The sequence below is a fragment of the Myotis daubentonii genome, chromosome 1 (genome assembly GCF_963259705.1).
Source record: "Myotis daubentonii chromosome 1, mMyoDau2.1, whole genome shotgun sequence".
NCBI classification, from domain to species: Eukaryota; Metazoa; Chordata; class Mammalia; order Chiroptera; family Vespertilionidae; genus Myotis; species Myotis daubentonii.
The window spans coordinates 100918231-100936867 of NC_081840.1; the positions used below are offsets into that span (position 1 = coordinate 100918231).

General features: G+C 39.3%; 1 protein-coding gene across 4 annotated transcripts in view; it reads right to left on the minus strand.

The window, feature by feature from the left end:
• The window catches only part of KIF5B (kinesin family member 5B), an 83292-nt gene that overhangs the window by 29248 nt on the left and 35407 nt on the right, over positions 1–18637 (minus strand). For 3 of the 4 annotated variants that reach the window (XR_009454775.1, XM_059712623.1, XM_059712641.1), the window contains 7 exons: positions 6408–6481; positions 5266–5370; positions 4732–4780; positions 3064–3119; positions 2886–2973; positions 2607–2731; positions 1178–1282 (listed from right to left, as the gene is read on the minus strand). Coding sequence is in view for 3 of the 4 variants with exons in the window: in XM_059712623.1 (XP_059568606.1) it covers positions 1178–1282; positions 2607–2731; positions 2886–2973; positions 3064–3119; positions 4732–4780; positions 5266–5370; positions 6408–6481 (602 nt within the window). In the remaining variant the exon portion in view is untranslated. The remainder of the gene's footprint in view (positions 1–1177; positions 1283–2606; positions 2732–2885; positions 2974–3063; positions 3120–4731; positions 4781–5265; positions 5371–6407; positions 6482–18637) is intronic. The other variant, XM_059712635.1, reaches the window with a different exon arrangement.

Here is an 18637-nt window from a genome sequence, read left to right on the forward strand (position 1 = left end):
GGGGGATGGGAGGCAGTCAGGGGCGACCAGGCAGGCAGGCAGGTGAGCGATCAAGAGCCAGTGGTCCAGGATTGTGAGAGGGATGTTCGACTGCTGATTTAGCCCCGATCCCTGGGATCGGGCCTAAACTGGCAGTTGGACATCCCCCGAGGGTTCCTGGATTGAAGAGGGTACAGGCTGGGCTGAAGGGACCCCACCCCATGCATGAATTTCATGAACCGGGCTGCTAGTCCTATATAATAAAAGGCTAATATGCAAACAGACCGAACAACCAGTTGCTATGAAGTGCGCTGACCACAAGGGGGCGTGTGTTGGCCACAGTGGGATGGTGGAGAAGGTGTGCAGGGGCACCAGACGAAGGCAGGGTGCCAGTCGATGTCATCGGGGTGAGTCTCTGGTAGTTATTGAAAATTCTTTGCTCCTGCCCGTGGTGGTCCTGCCTGGCGCTTGCACCTGCTGGTGGCGCTGGCCCCACCGTTCACACCCACTGTCGGCCCCGATCACTTGGCGCTGTCAGCTGGTGCGAGTGGTGGTTGCTGGCCCCAATCTCCCCTCAGGGCTTCTCCACCTCCCCCTGCTCCTGAGGGGAGATCGGGGCCGGCAGCCGCCACTCGCACCCGCTGCCTTGCGCCGGTCCCAATCGCTCAACGCTATCAGTGGGTGTGAGTGGCGGCTGCTGGCTGTTATCACCCCTGAGGGCTTCTCCACTTCCCCCTGCTCCTGAGGGGTGATCAGGGCAGCAGCTGCTGCTGCTCACACCCACTGACAGTGCCAGCCCGCTAGCACTTGCTGCTGGCACTGGACTCAATTGCTCCGTGCCTTCAGCGGGTGTGAGCCGGGCCAGTGCCGTCAGCGTGTGGGAGTGAGGCTGCCAGCAGACAAGAACCTGGGGGCTGTGGTGGGAGGGGCCAGGTGGGTCCAGGGAGGATGGGCTGAGACTCACACCTGTGCCTACCGCAGCCTCACAGCCCACAGTTCCTTTCAAGGTGCATGAATTTGTGCACTGAGCCCCTAGTTTGTTTATTATTGAGAACAAGGATATACATACTAATACTATAAAATAAATTTCTAAGAGACAAGGAATTCACACACAGATTCAAATACAGTGAATTACACACTCACTCTTAAGTAATTCAGTAATTCCCCACAAGAACAGGGAAATAGAAGACATACTTACACTACCCTCAGCCAAAGCAGAAATAACATTTCCAAGAGCAGAAAGTGACTTGTTGATGTTCTTAGCTTCATCCAGCACAGCACCTTCAGCTCCAGTTTTACTAACCTATCCATAAGATTTAAAAAAAAATTTTAAGTTTAAAATGAATTTTTGAATTTTCTATGAAGTTCAGAAGTCATCAATAATCAGCAAAAAAGAAAGAAAAGAAAAGCTTCATGACTTTATTTGCCAAGTGTTTACTCTCAGTTACCACTATTTCTCAAGTATTATTCTTTTGAGAACTTGGTTAAATAACTATCTGCATAACAAGAACGTAATTAAGAGAGACACCAAATTTTATTTTTAGTTTGCGCTCTTCAAAATAACCAATTTACATGTGTATTTATATTTTACTAATTTGTTAGTACCCTTTGCTACATCAGAAAAGAGGAACCTTTTAAAATTTTTTAGAGCATAATGTTTGTTGTTGATGGAACTGTTAGAAAACAGAGACTAAATTTAAATATATAAGCAAACTTGCTTCTTTTTAAAAAATGTAAAATACATATATTAAGTATAGGATAGTACAATATGTTGCAATGTTGGTGGAAGAAATGGCCTCTCAGAATATGCAAACTGGAGACAGGCTTAAAAGGATGGATGTAAGACTTTTGAGTAGTAGCAAATAGGTACATTATTCTAATCAGAAGAAACAAAATTAGTGAAATGGCAAAAATGGTCATAGAGGTCAATATTAAAACATTTGAACTTATTTTGAAATAAACTAAAGTAAGATTATATAGGACTGTAAAAATAAAATAATCAGCCCTGGCAAGTGTTCAGTGGTTAGAGCATCGGCCTGCAGACCAAAGGGCCGTGGGTTTGTTTTCTGGTCAAGGGCATGTACCTCAGATGCAGGTTAAATTCCTGTCCCTGGTCAGGGCTCGAGTAGGAGGCAACAAATTAATGTGTCTCTCTCGAGTGAGTCAGTCTCTCTCTCTCTCTCTATCTCTCTCTCTCTCTCTTCCCCCCATCCACCCCTCCCTTCTCCTTTCTACTCTCTCTAAAAATCAATAGAAAAAATGTCCTCACTCCTGAATGAGAATTTAAAAAAGAAAAAGAAAAATAATCATCCAAAGGAAAGAAATAAGTACACCCAAAGTAGAAAGGACTAAAGGATAGTTACCAGTTTTCACAGGGAGCCCTTTGCCAATATGGATGAAAAGAAAACCAAAAATAAGGAGGATACCTAATAAGATTCATAATGACATAGCTAAACAAATCCTTAATAAAAACATACATCTTAAGTCAAAGGTAACACTTACTGGTTGAACTGGACTATAGTCCAAATAACAGTGATTTGAACTGATTATTTAGTTTATGTAATCATAAAGTATCGACATCGATGCTTGCAACTCTCAAAAATGCTTAGATATGTAAAAACATTTACCTTTTCACTACCCGCTAAATCAACCAGATAAAGTTTTCCACTCAGCTTTTGCTCCGTTTGTGTGTTCTCTTGTTTTACATTAATAAGAAATATACTGTGACTTCTAGAGCTATGTTCATTCATATCTGCAATGAAATTACACAACTATAAATAAACATGGCTTTCGTTTACCAATAATTTCTAAAGCATTAACATAAAAATCTCACAACTAATCAGCTTGATAAAGATAATTTAAGGCAGTTTTGTACCTTAACTAGTGTTAATAAGTATTTGACTTACTTGTAACTGCTACATGTCTGTTGGATTTTCCTTCATCTATGGTATCCATAACTTCATCTGGACTACATACAAAACGCTCTGTGCAACCCTATAAAATAATTTTAAGTATGTTGATATCCTTACAAGTTTTTATTTCAGTGCTTTCCTAAATAATCATTCTATATTATTTTAACAGTACCTTTACATAGGGAACGCGATTTTTATCTTCATGAACTGAAAGGTTGGTCTTTGAAACTGAAAAAAAGAAATAATATTAGCAACATTTTCCTAAACTCTATGAAATTCAATTGTCTCCTTCCCAAATCAGCTTGATAATAATAGGCTAACTTTAAAAATATGAAAAGGTCACTATTAAAATAAGACCATATAGAAATAGGAGATTTATATAGAAACCAATGCAGCAATATAGAATTTTAGGTCCAGTCCAACCTCTACCTACCTCCCACATGTTGAAAATGAAAACATTAAGCCAGAGTGGTTCAATGGTTTGCCCCAAAACAATGGTGGTGGCAAGAGTGGGACTGCTGGCAGACAGGGGACCGGGGCTACGTGGGAAGGGCCGAGTGGGGGCGTGGAGGATGGGCTGAGACACGCCCCTGTGCCCACCACAGCCTCGGGGCCCACAGTTCCTTTCAAGGTGCATGAATTTGTGCACTGGACTCCTAGTCTATAATAATAAAAGCGAAATATGCTAATTGGACCAGATGTCCTTCCAGACAAAGCCAAGGCTGGGAGGGAAGCCAGGTCCCAGGTGCCTGCCAGCAGCCAGAAGGACACCTGGGTCCCGGGTGCCAGAGGGAAGCTGGTGCCAGCAGCTGGGGGAAGGCCTACTCTTGCACAAATTTCATGCATCAGGCCTCTAATCCTATATAATAAAAGCCTAATATGCAAATTGTCCCCTTGACCAGGAGTTTGCTCGATATGATGCGTGCTGACCACAGAGGGGTGGGGGGATGGGAGGAATGGAACATGGCTGGCGTTGGTGATGCTGCACTGGCAGCGGGCGGCAATAGAGGTGCTGCTGGCCCTGATGAGAGTGGGACTACGGTGGGATGGTAGAGCAGGTGAGTAGGGGTGCCAGGCCACAGCAGATGCGAGCGAGGCCCAATCGCCCCGCAGACAGCGACCAGTGGTGGCGGCAGCTCCCAGGCGCTGAGGGAGCCGGGAGGGGGGCGTGCGGGAGCTTGGGGGCCCAGGGGTGAGCTGGGACCTGCCCTTCCACTCCAGACACTTGTGCTTCGATCACTGGCCAGGCCTAGGGACCGCACCCATGCATGAATTTTTGTGCACTGGGACTCTAGTGTATCTAACTAATTGACAGCTGATGGAAAACCAGATCTCAGGATCTCTAACTCGAGTTCAATGCTCTAATTAGTACTTAAGAAGCATCGATAAAGAGCTGCTTTAAATAAGTTACTCCCATGTGTCAAATGACATTTAGTTAAAACTTTAAAAGAAAAAATATTAAATGTCTGTTTCCTATAACTTAAGTCAATTTCATATAGATTAGCTTAAAAATGGTCTCACATCTCCTATTAAAAAAAAAATAATAGCCCTGGCCGATGTTTCTTAGTGGTTAGAGCGTCAGTCCACACACTGAAGGGTCCTGGGTTCAATTCCCAGTCAAGGGCACTTACCTGGGTTGCAGGTTTGATCCCTGGCCCCGGTCTGGGCAAGTGCAGGAGGCAATCAATCAATGAATCTCCCTTACATTGATATTTCTGCCCCTCCCCAACCCCCCGCCACTTTCTCTAAAAATCAATGGAAAAAATATCCTCAGGTGAAGATTAACAAACCAAACCAAACCAACAAACAAAAATAAGTAAAGGGTAAGAAGCTAACTTACCATCTAATAGGTCCCTTATCTTATCCAAATAAATTTCAAAATATGAAACCTAAAAGGCAAATAAATAAAGGAAAGAAGATCAACCAATTAAAGTTATAAAATAATTTATTCACTTACTCATTAATATTGAAGAGTGAGTGCCAGATGTAAACTAATGGGACAGAGTTATCAATAACAACTCAGCCATAGTTCATATTCTAATCAGAAGACCTAATTTCACTAACCTGCTTATATAACTAAAAAGCAATTCCCATTATGTATCTTCATCTAATATGAACTAGATTAGAGAAGTAAGAACCTTTAAGTTCCATAGTAAAACAAATTCCTTTATTTTACAGAGAAGGAAAATAAGGCAAAAGAGACTTGGCTAACTTGTTTAAGGTTATCTAATAACAAATGAATTAACTATATCTGTTCATAAAATAATTCTCAAATACTTTAAAATGTTTTAAAAATAAAATTAGCATTTATTACTTTTTAGAACAGAATTATTCTAGGTATAAAATAAAATACAACCTTCCCCAAGGATTTTACCTTAATATGAAATTCCAAATTTTCATCCATGGAATAAATATAATTAAAAATATCTTGCACTATTCTTGGAATAATTCCCATGCCTTCTGGATCATGAAGTTTTCCCTAAACAGAAAACAAGACTAGATCTCTTCAATAAATTGTAAAGTATGAATTAAAATTCAAAATTTCAATGTATAATTATAGTCAATAGAGAACAGGAATTGTAATGATTGTCATTTTTTGGTGAAAATGGCTCTATAAGGATCTAAAAAACCGAATTCTACAATTTACATATTTTTGTAAGTTACATATAAATATTGTATTTAAATACATATACAAACTTAGGTAAGTTACATATAGAACTGTATAACCACATGGGTTACCAATTAATCTTAGCCTTTTATTTAATCCTTAGATTTAGGTTATCCACATTTGTAAATGATCATCTTCTATGAAAAGTTTCTAGCTTCTTTATATATTTGCACTGTTCCTTCTACTTCAAGTCAAATTCCTGGATATGCTAAATGTCCTTGTCCTCAGACTTTATGAAAATGAGTTAACAGAATTAAATAAGCTGTCACTTAACTTTTATACAGTAAGCTCAGATAAATGATAAAAGCAGATGCTCTGTAGCAGCAGCAAAAGCTCTGTAACGGTGGTAAAAGTCTTCTAGAAGCAAAGCTCAAACATGCATACATCTACTAATAACAGCAATGATAATTATGGAAACGTTCTTATCAGAAAAGAATGGCAGTTATAGGGGGAGGAAGGGACCGAGGAGAGGAGTAAGAAAGGGAATTAATTACCTGGTCAATTAAATTACCTGAGTAGAATTGAAAACACACAAACATTCAAATTTTCCCATTATGAGGTAATGGAAAATTCTTGTTTAATTCTAAAATGTTCATAATTTCATGGTTATGCTAATTGATAAAAGAAAACTAGATATGATTTAAAATATATAACATCACTATTCAAACTCAAGAAAGAACCCGATTCTATCAATGAAGTTATTCATGTACTACCATGTGAGAGAAAGCAAAGAATAAATAAGGAGAATAAATAAATTGTTTAAGCATGGCTAAGTTATTTCACAAATAATGACTGAATGTTCTGTCTGTACTGCAAACTATATCCAAGTACACACTACAAAATGTTACCTCCATTGTGTGTGTCTTCCCAGACGATGTCTGTCCATATGCAAATATTGTTCCGTTGTATCCCTCAAGTACATCTATAAGATAGTAAGAGATTTTATACTTTAGGGAATTCTTTTCCTTAAGTAAAATTCCTAAGAAATTACTTAATGTTAGGAAATATTCTTTAAAAATGCACACACACACACATTAAACCTATTCCTTATCCATGCATAAACATAATAAAATATTCATGGGAAGAATGGTAAGGAAGATTTCAGATTTTCTTTATGCTAATATGAAAGTAAAAATTTAGTACATGAAAGATTTATAAAGACATTAAAGAAAATAAATAATATATTTAATAGTAACTTTCTTAGTGACGACCAATCTAAGCAATTACTTTCTCTCCAGCCCAGATTACTTTCTGTGGTTAACAAGAAACAAATTTTTTAAAAAATATATATTTTATTGATTTTTTACAGAGAGGAAGGGAGAAGGATAGAGAGTTAGAAACATCTATGAGAGAGAAACATCGACCAGCTGCCTCCTGCACACCCCCTACTAGGAATGTGCCCGCAACCAAGGTACATGCCCTTGACCGGAATCGAACCTGGGACCCTTCAGTCCACAGGCTGATGCTACAGTCACTGAGCCAAACCAGCCACGGCACAAGAAACAAATTTTAAATTTTATATTCTGTTGCTTATAATCATTTATATCAGTGTACATCTCAAATGTAGGAAGTCTTTGTTCTTGTCATGACATCTGTATGCTAAAGCTTTATATGACCTAAAAGAAAAATAATGTTCTGTCTATTTACAATGCAGATATGAATGAGTTTTAGAAATAGGATTAATGATTGGTGGTTAAGTCTCACAAACCTATACATTCCTCATATACAAAGTATAACAAGCCCAGTCCTACCCTCAAAATCAGTTATCAGAAAGTTTCCTGTGAAATTAAAAACATACTTTCTAGCCCTCTGTTTACCCCAAATCTATTAACATCTAAGTATTTTCCTCCAATAGGATGAAGGGGGGGAAAGAATAGAGTAAATAAGAAGGTGAACTTTTGATTTCGTTTTCAGGGATTCAGTTTGTTCTGTCTTGGTGACAAGGAAAATATTATGAAATTATATTCTACCCTAAAGGAAGCCTAAGTAAAGAGAAGCCTCTGTGGTAAACAGGAGACGGTAACAGTGAAAAGTAAATCTGTCAACAAGCCAATCCTTGTTTTTTCAACTGATTTTTTTTTAAAGGGGTAAAAGTTGTCCCAACGTTGGACACAACTAACAAGGTAAGAGATTGCCCTCTTGCAATCCGGGACCCTCAGGGGATGTCGGACTGCTGGTTTTGGCCAGGTCCCCACAGGCCAGGCCGAGGGACCCCACCGGTGCATGGATTGGGCCTCTAGTATGCATATAAGATCTTTGGTTAATCTATTCCCACCCTTCCCCCTCTTCTCTTCCCTCTGAGATTAATAAGTCTGTTCCATGTTTCCATGCCTGTGCATTGAGCGTCTGCTGTGCGTCATAGCTACTGGTGGAACGGTCGTTTAGACTTTTATATATAGAGATAGATAGTACATTTGTATTACGTGAAACTGTATTATCTGAGGCCTTCTAGGATAATAAATGTATGCAGCACAATTGTATTTGGGACTTCAAATACAACTTCAAGAATTTTATGATTATAGTGATTAGGGAATATTCAACATTCAAATATTTACTGAGCACCTGCTACGATCTAGGCCAGTGATGCGAACCTTTTGAGCTCAGCGTGTCAGCATTTTGAAAAACCCTAACTTAACTCTGCTGCCGTGTCACATATAGAAATTTTTTGATATTTGCAACCATAGTAAAACAAAGATTTATATTTTTGATATTTATTTTATATATTTAAATGCCATTTAACAAAAAAAAATCAACCAAAAAAATGAGTTCGTGTGTCACCTCTGATACGCGTGTCATAGGTTCGCCATCACTGATCTAGGCTCTGCTCTGGGTGCAGGGGATTTAACAGGGACTGATTAGGTGATTTCTAAATGTGTCACGTGTCACCCAAAGTAATAAGATTTGTATCAATTAGAAAAATAATCCCTTTTTGTCTAACTTAGTATCTATCTCTAATTTTGATTTCTATAGTAATTTAACTCCCAATATTTTAAAAAATCTAAACATACAGAAAAATTGAATGAATTTTACAGTGAACATTGGTATTTAATCATCAAGATTCTACCATTAACATTTTATTATTTTACTGTTTGCTTTCACCACGTACCTGGCCTTCCATTTTATTTTTTAATGTATCTCAAAGTAAAATGCAGACTTCCACCTATATACTTTGCTTTGCATATACTATTAACTAGAATTCAATATTTTAGTTTCATTCCTCTGAGGTAAAATTTACATACAATGAGCCCGACCAGCGTGGCTCAGTGGTTGAGCATCAATCTATGAACCAGGATCATGGTTTGATTCCTGGTAAGGGCACATTCCAGGTTGTGGGATTGATCCCCAGTGGCATGCAGGAGGCAGCTGATCAATGATTCTCATCATTGATGTTTCTATCTCTCTCTCTCCCTCTCCCTTCCTCTCTGAAATCAATAAAAGTACATTTTACAAAATTTACATACAATGAAGGGCACATTATTTTGAGTATAGATCTTTAAAAAATAATTATCTACTTGAAAGAGATATGTACTCTAAAGGAGTACATATCTATACTCAGATAAAATTAGGCACTTTGTGACCTGGCTCTTTTTCAGCTCCATCTCACCACCCTTTCCCTCACATTACTATCTTTGTTGATAATAATGGACAAATCTGACAATTTCATATGGTTCAACTTCACAGTCACACCATAATGTATGTTGTTCCCCCCAAAGGCGATAACCTTCTCATATGGGTATGCATTAATCCATGTGACTCCTCTCTCTGCATGGAAGGCAAACCTCTCAGTCCCTACTCTTTATGTATCTTTAAGACTAGTTCAGGATTCTTGAGAAGTGACGTCAGAGGAATGGAGGTATGAGAGCACACCTTGTCCTCTATCCCTGAAATTTCAACAAGTTAACCAACCATAATTCAACAAAGAAATCCCTGCTCAACACAGACACATGCCTGAGAGACCCGCTCATTGAAACATCTAAAGGTGGACAACTGGGAATAAACAGGAGATGAGAAGGGAGAAAAGTGCAGACCACCAGAGACCACCAGCCAATGCAACCCTGTAACCGGGAGCTCGTGGCTTGGCTGGCGGCGAGAGGGGGAAAAAGCCAAGGTAGCAGGCTCTTCCTTCGGTTGGGAGGAACAGAGCTGCAAAGGGCAGCCCAGTGGCAAGGAAGCAAACAGTGTCAGAGTCAGCAAACACCTGACAGAGCACTGGATTCTACCATGCAGCTCTCTGCTATCCGGCTGGCAGTAGTGTTTTAGACAAAGAAATGGAACAACAGAGTCCTGCTGCCACTTAAACTCCCAAAACTTGCCTCCTGTTGCCCTAGGTGTCGGGACCAAGACCATATTAACTTTAAACAAAGAGTTATTTTAGTAGGAACACTGTTTCCTTCTGTGACTGATCTCCTGAAGGGGTGCTTGGAGGGGAACAAGACAGAAGTCAGGAATCGCCATTATGGTGATAGCAAAACAAACCCCACCACAAGTAGTGCAGCTGTATTGTCTTATGGAAGCAGTGGAGGTACAAGACTAGGAGATCACAGAAGTAAAAAGTCTTGAGATTCAGCACCATATATTTCAAAGTAGTAGAAAGAACTCAAGAGATAAACGCATAATCAAAGGAGACCAGCATACACCATGAAAAACCACAGTAACAAGGATGACCAGAAGGAAATGAAAAATCGCTAGAAAGCAAGCTCGAACACATGGAAATATGTAATATAAATGACAAATTTCAAGATTGCAGTTCTAAATATACTCTACAAGATGTAAGAAAATACTGACAGGAAATTCAGTGCACTCAGAAAATAAATCAACGAACAAAAGTAGTTTACCAAAGAGGGTGAAACTTTAATAAAGAACCAATCAGAAATCTTGGAAATAAAGCATGAGATTAAGAGTGAACTGAGCATAGAAAACAGAACCAAACTGATGGAGGAAAGATTTAGAGATACTGAAGATAGGAATCAAGAAATGACACAGAGGAAAAAATACACCTGAGCATAAAGAAAAATAAAGAGCTCGCCCTAGCTGGTTTGGCTCAGTGGATAGTAGGCCTGTGGAATGAAGGGTTCTGGGCTCGATTCCAATAAAGGGCACATGCCCAGGTTGTAGGGGTTGTGCATGAGGCAGTTGATTAACGGTTCTCTTATCATTGATGTTTCTATTTCTCCCTCCCTACCCCTTCCTCTCTGAAAGCAATAAAAATGTATATATATTTTTAAAAAGAGCTCTACAAGGCCTATCTGAATCCATCACAAAAAGCAATATTAGAACTACAGGCATTGCAGAAGAGAAAAGAAATATGAGATGGAGAGTCTATTAATGGGAATAATAGTGGGAATCCAATGTGGCACTGGAGTAAGTGGATGCCACACTGACATACTCCCAGGATCAAACTGGAGAAACAAAATAAAAGAAAAACCAACCTAAATAATCAACTGAAGACTAGCTGGAGAGAACCCTGATAACCAAAGATGGAAAGCAGAGACCACATAGAAACTGATAGGAAGTGAAAGGGCTGGGCAGGCTTCCAAAGGCAGCAGGTAAAGTTCCGGAGGGATATCTTAGCTGTGAAAACCCAAGTTGGTCTATCCAGCCCAGAACACCACAACTGAGAAATGTGCCCATATAACATCAGGCCGTGAAAAGCAGCAGGGTTGCTGTCTGTCAGGGAGAGATGACTAGAAATGCAGGCACCCTCTTAAAGAGCCAATGCATGAAATTTCAGGTACAGCACTCACTTTGGGCTTCAGCAAAGGGAGGACTGTGGACTGCAGCTGTGTGAGCAGAAGGCAGGGTTGGGGGCTCTTTAGTTAGACCTCAGAAGGCAGGCACCCCAGTTTCCCGTGCTGAGATATTCTCTCACACTGAGGAGAACATCTTTCTCCAGCAGGTGTTTGCTATCCAGGTGGTTTCGTCTGGGGGGAAAGCAGTTACTCCATGTTTTGAAAGATCCCGTACAACATCCTGTGGAGTTTCTGAGGCCCATTAAGAGACTGAGAGTAATAATCAGCCTGCAAGCAGAAGCAATTGCCCCACCCTTTTGGGAAGCCGTTCAACCCACCCTGTGGTTGATAGCCACAGGATGATCAAGACTGATAACAATCAGTCAGCAGGATTTGACAGATTTAATTTGGGGCCCTGGGCTGGGAAAAGCACACCTTGATGCACATCATGGTCCTTTCCAAAGGAACTCAGCCCCAGCAGAGGAATCAAGGTTGATGATAACTCTAAACAGAATACACAAGGCCAGTGAGAAACAGCATCTGAAACTGTTCTGCACTAGAGCTTGGGAAGCATAGCACATCTACCTAATACACAGCCACAAATGCAAACAAGCAACCAAAATGGGAAGAAAAAAAGCACCTACTGAAAGAACAAGAGAGTTCTTCAGAGGAAGAGCCAAATGAAATGGAGATAAGAAATGATAAGACAGCCCCAACCAGTTTGGCTCAGTGGATAGAGCGTCGGCCTGCAGACTGAAGGGTCCCAGGTTCGATTCCGGCCAAGGGCATGTACCTTGGTTGCGGGCACATGGTGTGCAGGAGGCAGCTGATCGATGTTTCTCTCTCATCAGTGTTTCTAACTCTCTATCCCTCTCCCTTCCTCTCTGTAAAAAATCAATAAAATATATTTTAAAAAAACAAAATGATAAGACATAGAGTTCAGTATAATGACGGTAAAGATAAGAAACAGCATATAGAGAATGACACAGCACTAAGGACACAATGGAACAAATAAACAGCAGACTAGGGAAAGCCAAGGTTGGATCAGTGAATTAGAAGACAGAGTAGAAAAAAAATCAATCAATCAGAGAACCAAAAAGAAAAACAAACAAAAGGACAGCTTAATAAGGCAGGGGTCCTCAAACTACGGCCCGCAGGCCACATGCGGCCCGCCGAAAACATTACCTGGCCTGCCGGGTGTTTTTGCCGCTGCTGCCTGTTGCTTAGCAGCCGACTAGTTTTTTTTTAAAACTATAGTCCGGCCCTCCAACGGTCTGAGGGACAGTGAACTGGCCCCCTGTTTAAAAAGTTTGAGGACCCCTGGCTTAAGGGAACTGTGGAACAACAGAAAATGTACAACTATTCTCATAATATGAGTGACAGAAAGGGAAGAAAGTAAGCAAGGCATAGAGAACATGTTTGAAGAAATAATGGCAGAAAACGTCCATACCAGGTGAAGGAAAAAGTCACCCACGTTCAGAAGGCACAGAGTCCCAACCAAGGAGAACCCAAACAGCCCCCCACACAGACACATCAGAATTGAAATGCCAAAAATGAAAGACAAAGAATTTTAAAGGCAGCAAGAGAAAAGCAATTTTTTTAAAAAAATATATTTTATTGATTTTTTACAGAGAGCGGAATAGAGTTAGAAACATCAATGAGAGAGAAACATCGATCAGCTGCCTCCTGCACGCCTCTTACTGGGGATGTGCCTGCAACCAAGGTACATGCCCTTGACCGGAATCGAACCGGGGACCCTTCAGTACACAGGCTGATGCTCTATCCACTGAGCCAAACCGGTCAGGATGAAAAGCAATTTTTTACCTACAAAGGAGTTCTCATAAGGCTGTCGGCTGATTTCACATCAGAAACTCTACAAGCCAGAAGGGAATGGGATGAAGTACTCAAGGTAATGAAAATGAAGGATATGAAACCAAGATTACTATATCCAACAAGGCTATACTATTCCAAATATATTTAATGAAATAAAGAGCTTCTTAGACAAAAAACAAAAAGGCTAAAGAAGCTTATCACCACCAAACCAGAACTGCAAGAAATGCTAAAGGGACTGCTGTAATAATAATAATAATAAGAAATATATAGAGGGAAACACAGGTTTAAGGAATTAAAATGGCAATAAATAAGTACATATTAGTAATAACTTTAAATATAAATGGGTTAAATGCTGTAATCAAACAACTTTGGGTACCTGATGGACATGAAAACATGACCCAAATATATGCTGTCTACAAGAAACCCACCTTAGAACAAAATCCTCACACAGAATGAGTGAAAGGATGGGAAAAAATTTTTTATGCAAATGGAAACAAAAGCCTGGGATGGCAATACATCTGACAAAGTAGACTTCAAAATGAAGGCCTTCACAAGAGACAATAAGAGTCACTAGATAATACAAAAGGGATTGAGCCAACAAGAGGATATAACCCTGGTAAAAGGAACACCTAAATCTCTCTATATAAAAGTCTAACATGCAAAGTGTCCCCTCAGGAGTTTGACCGACCGGGAGTTTGACTGGTCGCTATGACATGTGCTGACCACCAAGGCACTGAATGAAGGCAGGCCCAGGCTGGCAGCCCCTAGGGACCCTACCCATGCATGAATGTTGTGCACTGTGCCTCTAGTATATATATAAAAAAAGCCTTCTAGAAGACATTAAGGAAAAGATCGACAGCAATACACCCATAGTAGGGGACTTAAATGCCTGACTTCCCTGGATATATATTAGACAAAAAATTAGCAAGGAAATAGTGACTCTAAATGACACACTGGATCAGAGGAATTTAATTGACCATTATAAGACATTTCACCCCAAGGTGCAGAATATACATTCTTCAAGTGCACATGGGTCATTCCCAAAGACAGACCACATGTTAGGACACAAAACATGTCTCTACAAGTTCAAGAATGAAATCATATCAAGCATCTTGTCAGATAACAGAGGAACGAAATTACAAACCAAGTATAGTAAAAATAGTCAAAAACATTCCAACACATGGAGACTATATAGCATGTTATTAAACAATGAATGGGTTACTAATTATTTCAAGAAAGAAATAAAAAACTTCCTGAAAACAAGTGAACACAATCACAAAACCACCTAAAATCTATGGGATACAGCAAAAGTAATCCTGAGAGATAAGTTTATAGCACTACAGGCCTATCTCAAAACACAAGAAAAATTACTAATAAACTATTTAACCCTACAACTTAAAGAATTAGAAAGAGAGCAACAAGAAGAGCCCAGAATAAGTAGAAGGAAATAATAAAGATTAGAGCAGAAATAAATGGCATAGAGAATAAAAAAATAAAAAGAAAAAGAAACACACAATACAAAAGTTCAATAAAACGTACAGCTGGTTCTTTGAAAAGATAAACAAGATTGATGACCCTCTAGCCCAGCGGGTCTCAACCTGTGGGTCGCGACCCCTTTGGGGGTCGAACAACCCTTTCACAGGGGTCACCTAAGACCATCGGAAAACACATATATAATTACATATTGTTTTTGTGATTAATCACTATGCTTTAATTATGTTCAATTTGTAACAATGAAATTGGGGGTCACCACAAATGAAGAACTGTATTAAAGGATCACGGCATTAGGAAGGTTGAGAACCACTGCTCTAGCCAGACTCCTCAAGAAACAAGGAGAGAGGATAAATAAACAAAATCAGAAAGGAAAGAGGTGAAGTAATAACTGACTCCATAGAAATATAAAAGATTGTAAGAAAATACTAAGAGCAAGTATATGCCAACAAGCTGCACAATGTGGATGAAATGGACAAATTCCTAGAAAAATACAACCTCACAAAACTGAATCAGGGGGAAAAAAATCACAAAACCTGAATAGTCCAATAACAAGTGATGAAATAGAAGCAGTAATAAAAACACTCCAAGCAAACAAAAGCCCTGGTCCGGATGGCTTCAGAGAGGAGTTCTACCAAACCTTCAAAGAACCACTAATACCTATATACCTATCCTCAAACAAAAAGTCCAAGAAGAAATACTTCCAATCTCTTTCTATGAGGCTAGCATTATCCTAATTCCAAAACCAGGTAAAGACACTACAAAGAATGAAAACTATGGGACAATAACTGATGGACACAGATGCTAAAATCTTCAACAAAATATTAGCAAATCTGGTCTACAATATATTAAAAAGATCATACACCACAATCAAGTGGGATTTATCCCAGGGATGCAAGGCTGGTACAATATTGCAAAGCAATAAATGCGATACATCACATACACAAAATGAAAGACAAAAACCACAGGATCAGCCCCTGGCCGGTTTGGCTCAGTGGATGGAGCGGCGGCCTGCGGATTGAGGGGTCCCGGGTTCGATTCTAGTCAAGGGTATGTACCTTGGTTGCAGGCACATCCCCAGTAGGGGGTGTGCTTGCTGGAGGGAGCTAATTGATGTTTCTTTCTCATCGATGTTTCTAGCTCTCTATTCCTCTCCCTTCCTCTCTGTAAAAATCAATAAAATATATTTTTAAAAAACCACATGATCATATCAATAGATGCAGGAAAAGCATTTGAAAAAATCCAACACCCTTTCTTGATAAAAACTCTCAGCAAAGTGGAAAAACAGTAATTATACCTCAACATAATATAGGCCATATATGACACACCTACCACCAACATTATATACCCAATGGGCATAAACTAAAACTATTTCCCTTTAGAACAGGAACAAGACAGGGATATCCACTTTCATCACTCTTATTCAACATAATACTCGGAATTTCTACCACAGAGATCAGATAAGAAGAAAACACAACAGTCATCCAAATTGGAAAGGAGGAAGTAAAACTCTCATTATTCACACATGACATGGTATTGTACAAAAAATTCCTGAAGACTCTACCAATTACTATATTTAATAAAAGAATTTGGCAATGTAGCAGGATACAATTTTAACACCCTGATATTTATGGCATTTTTATAAACCAATAATAAATTCTCAGAAAGTGAAACAAAAAACAATCTCATTTACCATAGAAATAAAAAAATTAAGATACCTAGGAATAAACTTAAGCAACAAGGTAAGAGACTTGTACTTGGAAAACTACAGGATGTTGAAAAAAGATATAGAGGGGGATATAAAAATATATACTGTTTATGGATTGGGAGAATTAATATCATTAAAATGTCCATATTACCTAAACCAATCTATAGATTAAATGCAATCCCTATTAAATTACCAACAGCATATATCATAGATCTAGAACAAATACTCCAAAAATTTATATGAAACCAAAAAAGGACCCCAAATAGCTACAGCAATCTTGAGAAAGAAGAATAAAGTTGGAGGGATCACAATACCAGATATCAAGTTATACTACAAACCCACCGTAATCAAAACAGCCTGGTATCAACACAAGAATAGACATATACATCAATGGAACAACACAAAGACCCAAGAAATAGACCCAACCCATTATGCTCAATTAATACTTGACAAAGGAGGGAACAGCATACAATGGAGTCAAGATAGTCCCTTCAATAAATGATGAGAAAACTGGACAGGTACATGCAAAAAAAATGAAACTAGACCATCAACTTACACCACACACAAGAATAAATTCAAAATGGGTAAAAGACTTAAATGCTCCTCAGCAGAAACTCTACAAGCCAGAAGAGAGTGAAACCAAATATTGAAATGTCTGATAGAAATTACAAGCCAGGAATAATATATCCAGCCAAATTATGTTTTAAATATAAAGGAGAAATAAAGAAGTTCCCAGACATCCAAACATTGAGGGATTTTATCACCAGAAAACCTTCACTGCAGGAAATACTCAAGGGAGTTATTCCACCTGAAACAAAGCACATAACGTTACAACTCTATAAGATCACCAAAAAACTTACAGCATAAACAAGATAATTTGTGACAACAAAACCATAAAAGGAGAGGGGGAAAGTTCTGAACTGGCAAAGGAAGGTGAAGATCAGATGCACTCAAAAGAAAAAACAACTATGGTATATACACTGAGTGGCCAGAATATTATGACCACCCCATCAGTACTTCGTTGGGCCACCTTTTGCCTTCAATACTGCGGCAATTCTTCTTGGCATTGACTCCACAAGATGTTGAAAGGTGATGTGAGGAATCTGACACCAGGCCTGAATAGCACTGTATAGTTCTGTGAGATTTGATGGTTGTAGAACCAGCTGCCTGATGGCTCTTTTAACTTCCTCCCACAAATGCTCAATTCGATTGAGATCTGGTGATTGTGGGGGCCACCTAAGCAAGGTAAAGTCTCCCTCATAGTTTTGAAACCACTCCTACACAATACGAGCACCGTGGCATGGCGCATTGTCTTGTTGGAAGAAGCCATCTCCATTGGGATACGCCTTCAACATGATAGGATGAACTTGATCAGCAATGATACTTAGGTATGCTGTGCTATTCAGACATTGTTCCACACGAATTAAAGGGCCCAAATCATGCCAGGAAAACATGCCCCAAACCATAACACTGCCCCCACCAGCTTGAAGGGTTGTACTCATGCATGTGGGGTGCATGCTTTCATGCTGTTTCCGCCAAATTCTCACTCTGCCATCTGCGTGATGCAACTAGAAACGTGATTCAGCGGACCACATGACTTTTCCAATGCTCGACTGAACAATCCTTGTGTTCCTGTGCGAATTCGAGACGTTTTATCTTGGTAACTGCAGACAGCAAAGGTGTTTGACAGGCCTTTGGCTGTTTTGCTGATATTCGTTCCATGGCTCCGAGTGCCAACAATCATCCCACGTTCAAAGGCCGTTAAATTGCATTGTTTACACATATCTTTAGAAAAAAATCACTTGTACTGTCGTGGTAAACAACCTGCTACCCTATTTATAATGGTCTGGCCCTCTAGCAACTTCAGTGCGAAATTATAGCTAATTTGCCTACAAACATCAGGTGGTCATAATAATCTGGCCACTCAGTGTATATGCAGCTTCATTTTTTATAAACCTCATGGGAACCACAGACAAGAATCCCCAAACCAGGACTTATAGCTAAAAAAAAAAAAAAAAAAACAAGAGGAAACAGAGGAAAGAAATATTGAATACTACTAGATAAAAACAACAGACAGAAACATAAAGGAAAAAAAAAAACCAGTGGAGGCACAGACCAGAAAACCAAAAGATAAAATGGCTAATTCTTCATTCCTCAATTAATTACCCTAAATGTAAATTGTCTGAATTCACCAATAAAGAAGTACAGAGTACCAGAGTGGTCAAAAAACAAAACCCATGTACTACTATTTGTAATACTGTAAACAATAAAAAAAACAAACAAAACAAAACCCCAAGCATATGTTACCTAGAAGAGA